Source organism: Pelophylax lessonae (genome assembly GCF_965119305.1).
Source record: "Pelophylax lessonae genome assembly, chromosome: 5".
Lineage (NCBI taxonomy): Eukaryota > Metazoa > Chordata > Amphibia > Anura > Ranidae > Pelophylax > Pelophylax lessonae.
This window is the reverse complement of record NC_138772.1, coordinates 197,612,572-197,631,701: the sequence shown is the minus strand read 5'-3', so window position 1 is coordinate 197,631,701 and position 19,130 is coordinate 197,612,572. Positions and strand designations below refer to the sequence as shown.

Sequence of the window (19,130 nt, the reverse complement as noted above, 5' to 3'; positions counted from 1 at the left end):
CTGTGGATGTGGGGGAGGGGGGTTGAGCTGTAGGGGGTGAACTGTGGATGAGAGAAGAAAAGGTAAACTGCTGGGGGGAGGGGTGAGCTGTGGGCGGGGGGGGCGGTGAATGAGAGTAGAGAAGATGACCTGTGGACAGGGAGGTGACCTGTGGACAGGGGGAGAGGGTGAGCTGTGGAAGAGAGTAGAGAGGGTGACCTGTGGACAGGGAGGTGAGCTGTGAACAGGGGGAGAGAAGGTGAGCTGTGAATGGGGGGAGAGGGTGAGCTGTGGACGAGAGTAGAGAAGGTGATCTGTGGACAAGAGGGAGAGGTTGAGCTGTGGACAAGGGTAGAGACGGTGACTTGTGGAAAAGGAGGTGAGCGGTGGACGGTGGGGGGGGGGGGAGAGGGTGAGCTGTGGACGAGAGTGGAGAAGGTAACCTGTGGCTGGGGAGGTAAGCTGTGGACAGGGGGGAGAGGGTGAGCTATGGATGAGAGCAGAGAAGGTGGCCTGTGGACGCGGGGGAGAGGGTGAGCTGTAGACGCGGGGGAGAGGGTGAGCTGTGGACGAGAGTAGAGAAGATGACCTGTGGATGGGGTGGTGAGCTGTGAACAGGGGGAGAGAAGATGGGCTGTGGATGGGGGAGGTGAGCTGTGGATGGGGGGAGAGGGTGAGCTGTGGATGGGAGTAGAGAAGGTGACCTGTGGACGAGGGGGAGAGGGTGAGCTGTGGATGAGAGTAGAGAAGGTGACCTGTGGACAGGGAGGTGAGCGGTGGATGGGCGGGGAGAAGGTGAGCTGTGGACAAGAGTGGAGAAGGTGACCTGTGGACAGGGAGGTGAGTTGTGGATGGGGGGGAAGAGGGTGATCTGTGGACGAGAGTAGGGAAGGTGACCTGTGGACGGGGAGGTGAGCTGTGAACAGGAGGAGAGAAGGTGGGCTGTGGATGAGCGGAGGTGAGCTGTGGACCGGGAGAGAGGGTGAGTTGTGGAAGAGAGTAGAGAAGGTGACCTGTGGATGGGGAGGTGAGCTGTGAACAGGGGGAGAGAAGGTGGGCTGTAGATGTGGGAATGTGAGCTGTGGACAGGGGGGAGAAGGTGAGCCTTGAATACACCCATTTCTTGGTAATACTTCTTTTTCTTGAGAAATGGCAGGATTGGGGGCAGGAATAGGGGCAAGGTTGGGTGGAGGGGATGGGGTTGGTAGGGGGGACCTATTCTCTGAAAAAAAAAAAGCCCTGAATACAGTAAACTATGTAGCCAAGTATTACTAGAATTTCACCTTAATTACACTATACTGAAATGGTTTAAATGAAGAACTGTTTGCAAGCACTATTTTATAATTGTTTCTTAAGTACTTTACACTCCTATTTTATGTTGTATTGTTTTTACGGTTTTGTGTAATTTATGAATGTTATCATTTTGAACAGTTCCAAAGACACAATAAATGGTTTACTAGTTCCTCTTTTATTTTTTTTAGTACTATACACATAACTCTGTATAAATTAATTTTAGACCTTTAATGCCATCTTGTGGCCTTGTTGGGTTTTATATATTATGTAGAACTTTATAGCTGTAAAATAGTATGTTTTTATTATATTACACTAAATAACACACATGGTATTATATTGTGTTGAATTTGTATACTGATCACTATTTATCCCTCAAAATAAAATACATTGTATTAGTTATTTCTTTTATAAATATGTTTTCATCTATAATTTCCTGGCTGCAGATTATTCACAACCCAGTTCTACGTCCTGCCTCATGCATCTAAAAAGGTCCATCCACCACAAATAGGAGTTGTGAGAGATCGTGTTCTACTATAATAAACTAAACTTTAACCTGAATAGCAAAGTTAGAGAACCTGGTGTATATTGTAAATGCTCCTACCACTCAAATAGCCTCACTGATCTTTTGCTCCATTGTACATTTATATACTTTATATTTTCAAGCTATAGTTATGAGTCAAAAATACTTTAATGTGTTGAAACATTTTATTGCTTTTCATTTGCTCTTTAATGTCAGTATTGATGCTTTTTTTTTAGTCCTTCCAAAAACAACCCCATCAGAAGACATTAGAGCATTTCTCCAGCACTGACTTTTTAATGGAAAAGAAGCCCTAAATTTAGTCAGCAGGAATGTGGGCCACAAGTGGGGAGATTATGAAGTAGTATCATGGTGGGCCCTCCAGCATCCTCATATATACTAGTTCTAACTCTTTTTATTCTGTTGTCCATGCAAGGATGTCTCCAGCTTGTTAGGTACCTGAGGTCAGGTACATGTCTACTATTTTCTTGGAACTTTTCAATGTATAGTTTAAAGTATAATTTTTACACAATTAATCATTATCCTATGGCAGTCATTTTGTGTTGTGTTTTATCTAGAAGCCCTAATAATGTTGGAGGGACTGCCATTTGTATCTTCTGAATAGGGATGGGCTGTGTGTTAGAGTCAAACATAAGTTCGACTCGAACATCAGCTGTTCGTGTGTTCGCTGAAGTTTGCTGCCGATGCGCGCCCCATTACGCACTTTACTCTTGCAGTGCACTGGTTGCTAATGATTGGCCAAATCATGCATCGGCCCTATATGCTTTGGCCAAATACAGCACAATGTACTGTGAGAGCCATGATTGGCCAAAGGCCTTTGGCCAATCATGGCTCAGGGGCTAAATCCACACCCCACATTATATAAGGTTGCTACTTACGCATCAGCCGTGTATAGTATGTGACAATGGGAATTAGGCAGGTAGTTAGCGGATAGTGTGTTCAGTCAGTTTAGTGCAGTCAGTGTAGTGTACAGGCATACCCCACTTTTAAAATGTATAAATATATTGTAGTCCTGGGTCCCCCCCTCGGTTCTTCCCAAGTTTCGTGTCCCTGTCACTTATGGTTTGGGAGCAGTGTCATGTTAAGCTGACCAAGATTTACCATGTACGCCAACATTAAATACCGGGAGCAGTGCCATGTCAAGCTCATCAAGATTTCCCATAGATGTCAATGAGCACTGAAAGCTGAAAATTGGTCTGGGCAGAAAGGGGGTGAAAGTGCCCTGTATTTAAGTGGTTAACGGGAACCCTATGACAGAAAAAAAACCCAGCATGGGGGTCCCCAACCAAAATCTATACCAGGCCCTTTGGGTCAGGTATAGATTTTAAGGGGAACTCCATTTCAAAATATAAAAAAAAAAGGGCGTGGGATTCCCTCAAAATCCATATCAGGCCTTTCGGGTGTGGTATAAATTTTAACGGGAACTCCACGCCAAAATGTAAAAAAAATGGCGTAGGTTCCCCCCCAAAATTCATACCAGACTATTATCCGAGCATGCAGCCTGGCAGGCCAGGAAGGAGGTGGGGGAACGAGTGGCCTCCTCCTCCTGAACCATACCAGGCTGCTTGCCCTCAACATAGGGAGGGTGCTTTGGGGTGCCCCCAGAGCACCTTGTCCCCATGTTGATGGGGACAAGGACCTCTTTCTGACAACCCTGGGCTGTGGTTGTGGGGATTGTGGATATTCCAGATCCCGCCCCCCCATATGAATGGGTATGGGGTACATAGTACCCCTACCCATTCACCAAAAAAGTGTCAAAAAGTAAGAGCCACAAGAAACAGTTTTTGACAAGTCCTTTATTAAAAAATAAAAAAATAGTGTCTCTTGATGTAAATCCATCGTCACTCATGATGACCGCCATCGTGATTGACAGTTTTTGACTAGTCCTTTATTAAAAAAATAAAAAAAAATAGTGTCCCTCGATGTAAACCCATCATCAATCACGACGCCCGCCGGACCCGAAAAAATAAAAAACGCTTATGCATCTCGAGAGGAATCCTGCCGCCTGCCCGCTCTGCGCTTTGACAGTTCCTATAAAGCAAGGGGTGGGTCCATCTGGCCCCGTAACCCAGTGCCACCACCCCTTCTAGCGTCGCGTGATGTCACGTGATGTCAGAAGGGGTGGTGCCACCGGGTGACACAGTCGGGCGGTGGGGGGCCTCCCAAGAGGCGGAAGCAGTTTTTGTTTTTTCTATTTTTCGGGTCCGGCTGGCGTCATGATTGACATTGGATTTACATTGAGGGACACTATTTTTTTCCCTTGTTAAAGGGAGCTTCCAGATTTCGATAAGCCCCCCCTTTCACACCCCAACTAGCACAGCCCAGGGTTTTCAGGAAGAGGCCCTTGTCCCCCTCAACATAGGAACATGGTGCTTTGGGGTGAGGAGCAGAGCCCCCCTGCCCCAAAGCATCCACCCCCTTTGTTAAGGGCATGTGGCCTGGTATGGTTCAGGAGTGGGGGACACTCGCTTGTCCCCTCCCTTTCCTGACCTGCCGGACTGTATGCTCGGATAAGGGCCTGGTGTGGATTTGGGGGGAAGGGCCTTATGCGTTTTTTTTTTATTTTATTTTGGCGTGGAGTTCCCCTTAAAATCTATACCAGACCCGAAGGGTCTGGTATGGATTTTGGGGGAGACCCCATGCCGTTTTTTTTTTTCATTCGTCCTTCCTCCCCTTCCTTTCCTGACCTGCTAGGCTGCATGCTCGGATAAGGGTCTGGTATGGATTGGGGAGGGGGGGCCTACACCAGTTTTTTTTTTTATTTTGGCATGGAGTTCTCCATAAAATCCATACTAGACCCAAAGGGCCTGGTATAGATTTTGAGGGAGACCCTAGGCCATTTTTTTCATGTTTTTTTTATCTGTATTGCCGGGAGTCGGCAATACATTACAGCCGTAAGCAAGTTTAAATTAAATTTTTTCCTTTAGAAATGTCAGTTTTGCTGCAGCAGGTTCCATACATCGTACAGATGCGCCACTTTACAGGCAGACTAAGGGGACCCCCAGGCATGCTATTTATTTTTTTAATTTTTATTGTTTCACTTTAGGCATCATTAAAATCACTGCTCCTTTAAAAATAATTGTTTTTTAAAAAAATGTTTGCATTGATACATGTCCCCAGGGCAGTACCCAGCTCCCCATACACTTTTTATGGCAATAACTTTCATATAAGCTTTAAAAATTAGGACTTTTGATTTTTCATGTTCGTGTCCCATAGACTTTAATAGAGTTTGCATGTTTGCTAGAACTTTTTCCCTGTTCGAGATGTTCTGGTGCGAACTGAACAGGGGGGTGTTCAGCCCACCCCTACTTCTGAGCATCAAAACATGACCACATCTGTAAAAGTAATGGGAAGCAGTCATATTGAGTGAGGTCCAACTGCCTAAACTGATGTTTTCCAAATTTTTCTATCCAGCAAAACCATTAAAAAATAAAATGACTAAACTAAAAAAACTATGTCCATACAATAATGCTTGCTCACACTTCGTCAAGGAGAGTCACTTTGCAGGGACCTGTGTTTATAGAGTAATGTGTTCTGAGCACCCACAGTGTTGCAGCACTCTATGGTTTTGTCCTGCTGTAGCTGGAAGTGTTATTACTGATTTAGACTCCCATGTATCCACTGGCATTTGTTGTCTTATATTTTGCAATTTATCATTGCAAAAAAAACACTGGAGTCTGACATTTTCCATTGTGCAGCAAAACATTGTAATGAATCTTGCAGCTTGACAAGTGCTACTTAAAATGTAAATAACAGAGCAATACTACATACCTGGGACATGGGTGAATGGGATTGTGTTATTCCAGCTGTTGCAGCCTCTGGTTTGAAAGGATCAAAGTCCAGGTCTAGTAATGATTCTACTTTCTTTTCTTCTGTTGCTTCATTCTATTGAAAAATTATTTTATCAGAATTTAAATAAATTACATAAAATAGGTGTGATTTTTATAGACTGAGAAATAGTGTCTATAATGAAATGAAGACCCTTCACAACAGAAAATGAATAAATGGAATCATACATTTTAAATAGTAAAGCTTCACCTCGTACATACAAGAGTATATCCTATTAGGAAAAACAGTGTTATAAATCATAAGATTAATTTTTAGAAAAATAATTAAATCTAAAAAAGTGCATCCAGATTCAAATTACAGGCAGACTAATAATGTTCACACAACAAACATAAACAAGAAAAAATCATTTATCTTCAGAGTTGGACGGACAAAAAAACAGCAACTCAGCATTTTGCAGCAGGAATGCTAATAGGCTGCATGCAATGGCAGCTCTGCGGTAAAATGATTATTTTCCAGACCTTATAAGACTTAACACGGGAAAGTAACTTGGGATGTAGAATAGGTGCAGTGTGCAATGTTTAGAGACAGTGGGGTTGATTCACTAAAGGTAAACAGACTGTTTACCTAGCAAGGGACATTGCACTTTGCAAAATAATTTGTTCCACGGCTTAATGAATAAGGTGAAGTTTTGCTGACTTCCAATCATGTGTCATAAAACAAAACTTCGGGTGTTAAACTTTTCAGATAAAAGTAGTCATTCACCACCAACCGTTAGGCCCCATACTAGCTTTATGATGATGAAACGTATCTATTTGGCTTCAGTGCAAGTGAACCCACTGCTCTGCACCTAGTATTAAGAAAACACAAATTCTTAGCTAAGGATTTTGATCCAAAATGTTCTTTTATAAAAAATTCTCACTAACTAGTCCATTTTCTTCTATATATTCACCCAGCCTAATGGCACCCATCATTGCTTGTTACAGAACTGAAGCATACATCAAATTTATTATTCACTGTAAATGAAAGGCCAGACCTCTAAATATTATTTTATACGTGCCTTATACATGTGTGTATAAATAAATATACATTACTAACCTGTGATGGAGTTGTCACATTAATCTCAGGGACAAAATTATCTTCAAAGAAGCTAATAATGTTTTCTTGCTGCAATTCTTTTGATGGCGTGAGCTTCGGTAATGGAGGAACAGGAGGACCTTTTCTCAGCTGCCATTAAAAAATTAATTATTTCATTTGTGAGACTCTTATGTCCATAATTTACCTTACAGATAGTGTATAATGTAATAACGGTATATTCTACCAGCAAAGGATGGCCTAGAAAACATTACCTTTGGAAAATACTCCTGTGAGATATTACAGTATACCTGATAGCTTTCTGAACCAAAATCAAATAGGGAAATTTCTGCAGCCTAAAGTACATGGTGTACTAACAAGCAGTACATCTAAGATCTCAGATTTTTATTTGAATGGTGACACATTTGGATGCTTATAAAGCATGTTTAACTGTGAAGATGGTAAGAGTATCTATCACTGTACAAAATAGAGAACAGTAATACTCCTGACTATAGTACAGAAAAGCCTTATGGGTGCTGAGGTTTAACTAGCATACTGGTATCAGATATTCTAAAGCCTGTCATTGCAACAGATCATATATACCATCATAATTCATTGGAACAACCCATTGGCCCCATATAGTCTGAGATAGGTATTTAATTTCAACATTGTCCTTTATCGCATACGAGTTTTACGAGTTTTAAATAATAGAGGATTTTCTGTGGCACACACATGTTCAGCCCACCCTAACATTCCTGCACTTCAAAGGTAATGATGGGTTAATCCTATAATTACTCCCACTGAAACCTGAGCCCTTGTTCATATATATATATATATATATATATATATATACATATACATTATACCTCAATCCAACCCATATATCATGCCACTAATCCTTGTAACTTGTTTAAAAATATATATATATAGCTGCATCTCAGATACTGTAATTAGAATATCATCAAAAAGTTAATTTATTTCAGTAGTTCAATTCAAAAAGTGAAACTCATATATTTTATATAGATGCGTTACACACAAAGTGATATATTTTAAGCATTTCTGTGTTTTAACTTTGATGATTATGACTTACAGCTAGTGAAAACCCAGAATTCAGTATCTCAGAAAAATAGAATATTACAAAAGACCAATAAAAAAAAGAATTTTTAATACAGAAATGTTGGCTTACTGAAAAGTATGTCCATGTACAGTATAGTATGAACTCAATACTGTACTTGGTTGGGGCTCCTTTTTGTAAATTATTTAATTAATGCAATGTGGCATGGAGTTGATCAGCACCCTGCTGAGGTGTTATGGAAGCCCAGGTTGCTTTGATGGTGGCCTTCAGCTCGTCTGCATTGTTGGGTCTGGTGTCTCTCATCTTTCTCTTGACAATACCCCACAGATTCTCTATGGAGATTAGGTCAAATGATTTTGTTGGCAAATCAAGCACAGTGATACCATGATCCTTAAATTAAGTATTGGTACTTTTGGCAGTTTGACAGCATCTCCATAAAGCTGGTCAGCAGAGGAAGCATGAAGGACTCCAGAATTTCTTGACTGTGGAAACTTCACACTGGACCTCATCCATCTTGGATTCTGTGTCTCTCCACTCCTACTCCAGACTCTGGGACCTTAATTTCAAAATGAAATGCAAAATTTTCCACAGTCTGTGATGATTTGGGGAGCCAAGTTATCTGCTGGTCTTGGTCCACTGTGTTTTATCAATTCATGCTTCCCTCTGCTGACCAGATTTATGGAGATGCTGATTTAATTTTTCAGCAGGACTTGGCACCTGCCCACACTGCCAAAAGTACCAATACCTGGTTTAATAATAATGGTATAACTGTGCTTGATTGGTCAGCAAACTCGCCTAACCTAAACCCCCTAGAGAATCTGTGTGGCATTGTCAAGAGGAGGATGAAAGACACCAGACCCAACAATGTAGCTGAGCTGAAGGCTGCTATCAAAGCAACACGGGCTTCCATTACACCTCAGAATTGCCACAGACTGATCACATCCATGCTACATCGCGTTGATGCAGTAATTCGTGCAAAAGGAGCCCCAACCAAGTATTAAGTGTATACTAAACTGTACATGGACATACTTTTCAGTAAGCCAACATATCTGTATTAAAATCCTTTTTTTATTAGCCTTGTATAATATTCTAATTTTATGAGATACTGAATTTTGGGTTTTCACTAGCTGTAAGCAGGTGTGATAAATTTGGTGTTATCGCTGTCACTCTCTCATACTGGTCATTGAAAGTTCAACATGGCACCTCATGGCAAAGAACTCTCTGAGGATCTGAAAAAAATAATGGTTGCTTTACATAAAGATGACATAGGCTATAAGAAGATTACCAAGACCCTGAAACTGAGCTGCAGCGTGGTGGCCAAGACCATACAGTGGTTTACCAGGACAGGTTCCACTCAGAACAGGCCTCGCCATGGTCGACCAAAGAAGTTCAGCGCACGTGCTCAGCGTCATATCCAGAAGTTGTCTTTGGGAAATAGACGTATGAATGCTGCCAGCATTGCTGTATAAGTTGAAGGAGTGGGAGGTCAGTCTGTCAGTGCTCAGACCATACGCCGAGCACTGCATCACAGTGGTCTGCATGGTTGTCGGCCCAGAAGGAAGACTCTTCTAAAGATGATGCAGAAGAAAGCCCGCAAACAGTTTGCTGAAGACAAGCAGACTAAGGACATGGATTACTGGAACCACATGCTGTGGTCTGGACATGATAAACTTATTTGGTTCAGATGGTGTCAAGCGTGTGTGACGGCAACCAGATGAGGAGTATAAATACAAGTGTGTCTTGCCTACAGTCAAGCATGGTGGTGGGAGTGTCATGGTCTGGGGCTGCATGAGCACTGCCGGCACTGGGGAGCTAGAGTTCATTGCGGGAATCATGAATGCCAAAATGTACTGTGACATATTGAAGCAGAGCATGATCCCCTCCATTTGGCGGGCAGAATTCCAAAATGATAAGGACCCCAAACACCCCTCCAAGACGACCACTGCCTTGCTAAAGAAGCTAAGGGTAAATGTGATGGACTGGTCAAGCATGTCTCCAGACCTAAACCCTATTTAGGGGCATCCTCAAATGGAAGGTGGAGGAGCGCAAGGTCTCTAACATCCATCAGCTCCATGATGTCATCATGGAGGAGTGGAAGAGGACTCCAGTGGCAACCTGTGAAGCTCAGTTGATCTAAATGCCCAAGAGGGTTATGGCAGTGCTGGAAAATAATTGTGGCCACACAAAATATTGACACTTTGGGCTCAATTTGGACATTTCACTTTGGTGTATACTCACTTTTGTTGCCAAAGGTTTAGACATTAATGGCAGTGTGTTGAGCTATTTTGAGGGGACAGCAAATTTACACTGTTATACAAGCTGTACACTCACTACTTTACATTGTAGCAAAGTCTAATTTCTTCAGTGTTGTCACATGAAAAGATATAATAAAATATTTACATAAATATATTTTGTAAGATACTGTATAAAAAATATATGAGTTTCACTTTTTAAATTGAATTACTGAAATAAATTAACTTTTTCATGATATTCTAATTTTATGAGATGCGCCTGTATGTACAAATAGCTACTTACAGTTGCTAATGGATATTACACATAAACCCATCATAAGGCAACACATATTAGGTACTGTAAACATGTCAAACATGAATTAATATTTGGAATGTGTAGCTAAATATAACCAGATTTAATGTATCAATAATTTTACTTAAAGTGTGTGTATAGACATTTTTTTTGGTTGGGGTAGGGCAGGAAGGAGTTTGATCTCTTGCCATGTCTTTGTTGTGTTCTGTGTCCTCCAAAGCAGCCTTCCCCAGCCATATGGTCACTAATGTTTTGAAAGTGTGATATTAACCAAATAGAGATAAATTACTGGATGTCAGTAAAAAACAGACAGCGGTTCTAATTCTTCTCTACTTTAAAACAGTTTTCGGCTTGGTACACAATCGAAGTTAATATTTATTTCAAGGATTAGTCTTGGTGCGGTCAGCGTGTTCTCAAGTATGCAACATGTAAAACAACTGATTTTTTTGCTTTTTCATTAGTTTTCCAGTTTTTATTGCAACTAAGAAGCAAAGTAAAATGTAAATGTTTGAAGACATTAAACATACAGAAAAAAAAGAAATAGCTATAGTTCTAGCCAGCTGCAAGTTAAAAATAATTAGCATTTATCAACTGAAATATAACTCACCAAATCTAATAACTCTGGAAACTTTGTTAGAGAAAAAAGGCAATAATATTAATATCACTAAGGACTCCAGTAATGGTTCATAAATTTCTACTTTGTAGTAAAGTACCCAATGAGGTGCAGTAATATTATTATATTTTTAAATGTACAAGTTTTATTGTATGCATTTTCTCAATGGCTGTTCTATTTAATTAGGCTCTTATTCGCTTTGCAGTATTATTGGGCAAGATATTTGGGGTAGATGTAAATATCAAAATCAGTGTAGGTCAAGGAGGTTGACTTTCCTAAAGGAAAATAGACAGTGCACCTTGCAACTAAAGTTGTGCTTTGCAAGGGAAATTTCCCCAGCAATTAGCAAATGATGTGAAGCTCCATATATATTTTACAACCCCGCCTCTTTTCTACTCCCCCCCCCCCCCCCCAGGTTCCATAATGAGATAGCTTACGAAGTTTCTCCAGGAAGACAAGATTTTCCTGCGATCATTTGTTATCAGAGTGCAAACCCAGTTACACATTAAATACTGTTTGCAAAAGATTTGTATAAAACATTTAAACACGTTGGATGACCACAGTTTATCATTTAAAATATGCCTCCTTCTTGGCCCGAGTTTGCCACTCGGACTCTTCTGATATGACAACGTTTACCTTTGCTTACCATCATCTAATCATGTGCAAGCAAAAATACCGTTTTTTTTTTTGTTTTACTTGCATGTGATTGAGTATTCTTTGCAAAGTAAAATTTCACCACATTCAGTAAGCTTAAGGGAAAATCCCCTTGTGAAGTTAACAGCCAATTTTCCTTTATTAAATAAACTCCAATGTCTTGGATCGAATTCACACAGTGATTAAGGGAGAATCATATATAAAGAAAGTCATTTTTTCTGTTTTACCTCAGCTGAATATTAAGGATGTCCTTGAATATATTTAGGCAATAGGATTGTATACTAAGACGAGGGTTGTCTTGGAAAAGGGAAGACTTTTTTTAAAATTATAATTGATTACTTCATAGATCCAGTAAAGGGAGAATTCGGTACATTTGGAATAAAGAAAAGTGTAGATAAAAATAAATGTCTATTGGAATTATCAACACTTTTGATAATTAGGTTTAGAGTTGATGGATGTTTACAGTGCAGAGCTTCTGACACAAAGAAGGATGCCCTACCATAGGGCCTACCTCAAATTAACAAACCATTTAACCCTCAAACTAATCCTCCCTCTATCCCTAACACTAACTCTCTCTTATGTGCATAACCTGTTGTTTGAATACTTACCTCTTGTGTGCCTAGATTTTCTGCCCCAAACACCATCCTTTACTGTATCAAAAGACAGCAGAAACAAAGTCCTGGCACTGAAATCTACTGCTTCAAGAAATGCAAACTCTCTTTTTCAAAGAAAATGGGTTTGATTTACTAAAGAGGCAAAAATATTCTCTTATCAGATGAAAACATTGTCTATTTCATTATTAAATATTATTATTCAAGAATATATAAAATTTAGTTTTCAAGAGCCCAGATCCTTTAAATACTTAGGTCTACCTATGCAGAAGAAGCATATCTTGCTTTAACCACTTGCCGACCGCTCACGTTGAGCCTACTGCGGCAAAGTGGTTCGTTATCGTCGGCGACGTAGACCTACATAGCTGGACTCCTCCCCTATAGTTATAGTTATATATTCAGTCACAGCAGGAGTCGCGCCAGGGGAGGAGCGGCGGTGATCACCGCCGCTCTTCCCCGATCGTCAGGGATCGAGCGTGGAGATCTGCCCGCTTGTGTAAACAAAACGGGCGGATCTCCTAAGTGACAGGCAGGGACAGATTGCAGGATTCAGCATAGCTGAACCTGCGACTGTGCCTGTGTCATACAGTCCCCTCCCCCCACACACGTCAGTAAGCACCAGGCATACATTAACCCCTTGATCACCTATAAAAGTTAACCCCTTCCCTGCCAGTGTCATTTTTACAGTAACAGTGCATATTTATAGCACTGATTACTGTAGTAATGTCACTGGTACCCCCAAAAGTGTAAAAAATGTCAGTCAAGGGTCCGATCTGTCCGCCGGAATGTCGCAGTCCCGCAAAAAAAAAACGCAGATCGCCGCCAGATCGCCGCCATTACTAGTTAAAAAAAAAAAACAATACAAATGACATAAATTTCCCGTAGTTAGTAGCTGCGATAACTTTTGCGCAAACCAATCAAAATACGCTTATTGCGATTTTTTTTACTTAAAATATGTAGCAGAAAACAAATTGGCCTAAAATGTTAAAAAATTTAGATTTTTACATTTTTTTGGGGGGAATTTCATTAAAAAAAATGTGAAAAATATTGTTATTTTTTCAAAATTGTCGCTCTTTTTTTGTTTATAGCGCAAAAAGTAAAAGTTGCACAGGTGATCAAATACCACCAAAAGAAAGCTCTATTTGTGGGGAAAAAAATTACATCAATTTAATTTGGGTACAGCATTGCACGACCGCGCAATTGTCCGTTAAAATAACACAGTGCCGAATTGCAAAATATGGCCTGGTCATAAATGGGGTAAAATATTCCGGTCTTAAAGCGGTTAAAAATTCGCTCATTGAGAATTTTTTTGTCAAAGACATGAAGCTAAATACATTTTGGCCTAAATATATGACAAAAATATATTGGATATTTTTTAACTGTCAAAGTAGAAAAATATTGTTATTTTTTCAAAATTGTCGCTTTTTTTTATTAATATCGCAAAAAATGAAAAGCGCAGAGGTGATCAAATACGACCAAAAGAAAGCTCTGTTTGTGGGAAAAAAGGACGTAAATTTCGTTTGGGTACGGCGTTGCATGACCGCGCAATTGTCAGTTAAAGTCGCACAGTGCCGAATCGCAAAAAGTGGCCTGGACGTAAAGCAGGGAAATCTTCCGGTGATAAAGTGGTTAACCATGCAACAAATCATGCATGTTATCAAATGCACAGCCATCCAGATAGTTAAGTTTGTACAGTGTATAATTAAAGATCTCCTAATTCCTCTGATTGCTTATTTATTTTGTGTTGGCTTATTGGAAACCTGTAATAATATAATACATTTATTGTTTTTTGCTCAAGTATAGCAAAAATGGGATGTGAAAATGTGTCTGCTTATATGAACCTAACAAATATTGCGGTGTATTTTTGTATTTTCAATAAATTAAAGATTTATTATCTAGCCTGCAGTTAGCTCTTCCATATGCTAAAGTATAGCATCTGACAGCTGTCAAAAATGATTAATGAGCTGCCTGACAAATAATAGAATCCTACACATCAATGATCACTTCCTATTTCCCATGCACATAGAACCTATAAATAATATATATTTGACTCCATTTAAAGTGGAATTAAACACTCTCAATCAACATTGACTATTTTAAATCCTTATGCTGCTAGCATTAGTAAATAAGTAGGAAGGGAAATTATATTTACGTGTTTTGAACTTTAAAAAAAAAAAAAAAAATTGTACATTTCATTAGTTGCTTTCTGGTTTCTTGCCTAGGCCAAAACAAAGTCATACAACAAGCTTTTTTTTTTTTTTTTTTTCATTTGGAGGAGGGGAGGAGGGGCTTGCTCAGCTAAGCGCACCATCCTGTCCACATACCCGAGCTAAGGGCAGGTGAGTTCCAGGAAGTAAATGCTACATAAATCATCTGCCTTAACTTAAGGTGGCCTTGGCTAGAAATGCTAGGGTCTGTTTTTAAAGTGATTTTTCAACAAAATGAAGCATGGAGACATGGATGGATGGATGATTTTGCTTTGTAAAAATGAATTAAATAGCGTTTTCAGCTTGTGGTGCTCAGATACAGTTAAGTTCACCTTTAACATACCTTTTTCTTTCTTTTTTTTTTCTCCCTATGTCTTAACTTAAATTATAGCCTTTTCTTATCTTTATTACCTGTCCTCTTGTAAGTCTGTTTCTGAAGTGAAAATTATGCTGTTTAGCCAGCCATAGTTTATTAACTCCTGATTAGCTAATTGGAAAGCACCCACCCCCACCTCTAACAGTATATAACTAAGCATCTCTTAGGAAAGGCACATTTGCAGGGGGGCTCTTTCTCAAAGTGGGGGTATTTCTATAAGTGGGAGCACTTCTGACTCTGCACTTCAGTGAATGCGCAAAGCGAATGAACCCAGGAAATACTGAAAAAAACACCACACAGACTACAGGTGACCTTGTTTACGCCTTCAGCTCTTTCTCCTTGTAACATGCACTCTCTACCACTCCTTCTGACAGCTTTGTCCTCTATTTCACCCATCTTCTGCACCCCACAGATAATATATATCACCCTCGCTTTTGTCCTCTCCTTATTACTGCACTCACCATCTCCTGCTATTTCTTAATCCACACGCACAACAAAAACTCCAGGACACTGTGGCATGTCCATTCATATAAATCGCACTTTCATATTACCTCCCTCACCCTTCTGCTTCTCCTAACCTCTAAAGATATATCCCCAAACCCAGGGCCTCCATTACTTAACTTTACTCAACATACCAATTACCCTGAACCCTCTGGCTGCAGCCGCAATCCACATAATGTTGTTCCCATTTCTCTTCTTCCCAAGACCAGACTCCCTTTCTCTTGTGCCCTTTGGAATGGCTCCTCTGTCTGTAAAAAACATACCTCTCTCTATGACCTCTTTATCGCTAATTCGTTTAATTTACTCGCCATTACCGAACCTGGCTTCATGAATCTGATGTTGCATTTTCTACTGCCCTATTCAATGGAGATCTTCTCTGGGCTCACTACCCCAGACCCAGTGGACACTAGGGATGATCGAACTTTTGAAAAGTTCGGTTCGACCAGAACACCCGAACTTCACGAAAGTTCGGCCCGGATTTCAGAACCCCATTGAAATCAATGGGACCCGAACTTCTGTAATCAAAAAACACCATTTTTAAGCCCTAAAACCCAATAAATGCCCCTAAAAAGTGCCTAGGGTTCTGGGTCATGCCCCATTAACTATTAATCACACAAAAAAAAGTTCTTAAAAATTGTCATTTTTGATAAAAAAGCCAATTATTGAAAAATTAAAAAAAAAAAAAAGAGATTTTTTTGATTTTTACTTTGGATTTAGTATCTGGGGGGTCTAAAAGGTGTGCATGTGAAGTTTCAGCTCTGTAGCATGTCCAGAACCATGAAAAAAAAAAAGATAATTTTTCAGTAGAACAGGGATGTGGGTCGGGACCCTCCTTTAACTTTAACACCTATATGATCTTTTTTTCTGGTTCTGGACATGCTACAGAGCTGAAACTTCACAGGTACAACTTTTAGACCCCCCAGACACAAAATCACAAAAAAAAAAGTTCTTAAAAATTGTCATTTTTGATAAAAAAGCCAATTATTGAAAAATTAAAAAAAAAAAAAAAGAGATTTTTTTATTTTTACTTTGGATTTAGTATCTGGGGGGTCTAAAAAGTGTACATGTGAAGTTTCAGGTCTGTAGCATGTCCAGAACCAGAAAAAAAAAGATTGTTTGTATTAGAAAACTTTAAGCACAGGAATATGGCTTCTCTGCTGTAACACCTTGCCGGTTTAATAGCAGGCATTTTTTTGGGTTCTTTGCAGTCAGGAAAAACATCTGAACTTGTGTATAGTGGTACTGTGCACAAGTTCTGATGTTTTGCCTGCCTCCAAAACCCTCCAAAAAATGCCAGCAAAAACACACCTGGGCATTTTTTTTTTGACGCTAGCGTTTTTTGGGCATTTTTTGGGGTTCTTTTGAGGCAGGCAAAACATCTGAACATTATATGTCTGAATATATACCCCTAGACATATATAGGTGTGATAGTAGCAGAAATAAATGCTTGCGCTAATGAAATCATTTACAGTAATATATTTCTGCTACTATCACACCTATATATGTCTAGGGGTATATATTCAGACATATATGCCTATATATACACCCTATACACATGTTCAGATGTTTTGCCTGCCTCAAAAGAACCCCAAAAAATGCCAAAAAAACGCTAGCGTCAAAAAAAAAAAATGCCCAGGTGTGTTTTTGCTGGCATTTTTTGGGGGGTTTTGGAGGCAGGCAAAACATCAGAACTTGTGCACAGTACCACTATACACAAGTTCAGATGTTTTGCCTGCCTCAAAAGAACCCCAAAAAATGCCAAAAAAAACGCTAGCGTCAAAAAAAAAAATGCCCAGGTGTGTTTTTGCTGGCATTTTTTGGGGAATTTTGGAGGCAGGCAAAACATCAGAACTTGTGCACAGTACTACTATACACAAGTTCAGATGTTTTTCCTGACTGCAAAGAACCCAAAAAAATGCCTGCTATTAAACCGGCAAGGTGTTACAGCAGAGAAGCCATATTCCTGTGCTTAAAGTTTTCTAATACAAACAATCTTTTTTTTTTATGGTTCTGGACATGCTACAGAGCTGAAACTTCACATGTACACTTTTTAGACCCCCCAGATACTAAATCCAAAGTAAAAATCAAAAAATCTCTCTTTTTTTTTTTTTTTTTTTTAATTTTTCAATAATTTGCTTTTTTATCAAAAATGACAATTTTTAAGAACTTTTTTTGTGTGATTTTGTGTCTGGGGGGTCTAAAAGGTGTACCTGTGAAGTTTCAGCTCTGTAGCATGTCCAGAACCCCAAAAAAAGATCATATAAGTGTAAAAGAGGGGTCCCACCATCCCTGCTCTACTGAAAAATTATCTTTTTTCTGGTTCTGGACATGCTACAGAGCTGAAACTTCACAGGTACACTTTTTAGACCCCCCAGACACTAAATCCAAAAAAAGTCATGCCTGCCTCCAAAAATGCCCGATAAATGCAAGAAAAAGCGCCGTAGAGAAGCCGTATTCCTGTTCTAATAAAAATTATAAGAAAATGCTAATTTATGGGGGGTTCTGGACATGCTACAGAGCTGAAACTTCACATGTACACTTTTTAGACCCCCCAGATACTAAATCCAAAGTAAAAATCAAAAAATCTCTTTTTTTTTTTTTTTTTTTAAATTTTTCAATAATTGGCTTTTTTATCAAAAATGACAATTTTTAAGAACTTTTTTTGTGTGATTTTGTGTCTGGGGGGTCTAAAAGGTGTACCTGTGAAGTTTCAGCTCTGTAGCATGTCCAGAACCATAAAAAAAAAGATCGTTTGTATTAGAAAACTTTAAGCACAGGAATATGGCTTCTCTGCTGTAACACCTTGCCGGTTTAATAGCAGGCATTTTTTTGGGTTCTTTGCAGTCAGGAAAAACATCTGAACTTGTGTATAGTGGTACTGTGCACAAGTTCTGATGTTTTGCCTGCCTCAAAAACCCCCCAAAAAATGCCAGCAAAAACACACCTGGGCATTTTTTTTTGACGCTAGCGTTTTTTTTTGGCATTTTTTGGGGTTCTTTTGAGGCAGGCAAAACATCTGAACTTGTGTATAGTGGTACTGTGCACAAGTTCTGATGTTTTGCCTGCCTCCAAAACCCCCCAAAAAATGCCAGCAAAAACACACCTGGGCATCTTTTTTTTTTTGACGCTAGCGTTTTTTTGGCATTATTTGGGGTTCTTTTGAGGCAGGCAAAAAATCTGAACATGTTTATAGGGGGTATATATAGGCATATATGTCTGAATATATACCCCTAGACATATATAGGTGTGATAGTAGCAGAAATATATTACTGTAAATGATTTCATTAGCGCAAGCATTTATTTCTGCTACTATCACACCTATATATGTCTAGGGGTATATATTCAGACATATATGTCTATATATTCCCCCTATACACATATTCAGATGTCATGTCTGACATCAAACATGTCCTCAAAAAAGCACTGGCAGTGGCAGCCCCTGCAGCATTAAAAAATGCTTGCTGGTGAGAAGCCACATGCCTGTCCCGAAGCAACACAGAGAAATGATCATTTCTCTATAGCGGTCACCCTGCTATGGAAGGGTTTTGTCACCCTGCCATAGCAGTCACTGTCAGTTAACCCTACACTACACTACGGTCCCCTGACACTTAACACTTTCCCTACAGAAACTAAATTTTTGAAGCTAACTTAAGTGTAAAGGAGCACTCTAACTACACTAGATATCCCTTTCCTCACACTAAAAATAGCTAAATGACACTTTTAAAGTAAAATTAACAGAACTGCTTCCACTCTCTTCCATGTCCAGTATAACAATGCTGGGAATATGGCGGGGGCGATCTTATATACTGGGGGGCGTATTCACTAATGATTGGTCTAGGGACCCCCTAGTCACTCCAATCACATTCCTAGCATTCTCCT

The 19,130-nt window shown here is 39.7% G+C and overlaps 1 protein-coding gene across 2 annotated transcripts in view; it reads right to left on the bottom strand.

The window, feature by feature from the left end:
* Positions 1 to 19,130, bottom strand: part of LOC309555504 (amphiphysin-like) — a 324,425-nt gene that overhangs the window by 48,644 nt on the left and 256,651 nt on the right. For both annotated transcript variants that reach the window (XM_082257544.1, XM_082257545.1), the window contains exons 11-12: positions 6,695 to 6,823; positions 5,582 to 5,695 (exon numbers count right to left, since the gene is read on the bottom strand). In XM_082257544.1, coding sequence (XP_082113670.1) covers positions 5,582 to 5,695; positions 6,695 to 6,823 — 243 coding nt within the window. The remainder of the gene's footprint in view (positions 1 to 5,581; positions 5,696 to 6,694; positions 6,824 to 19,130) is intronic.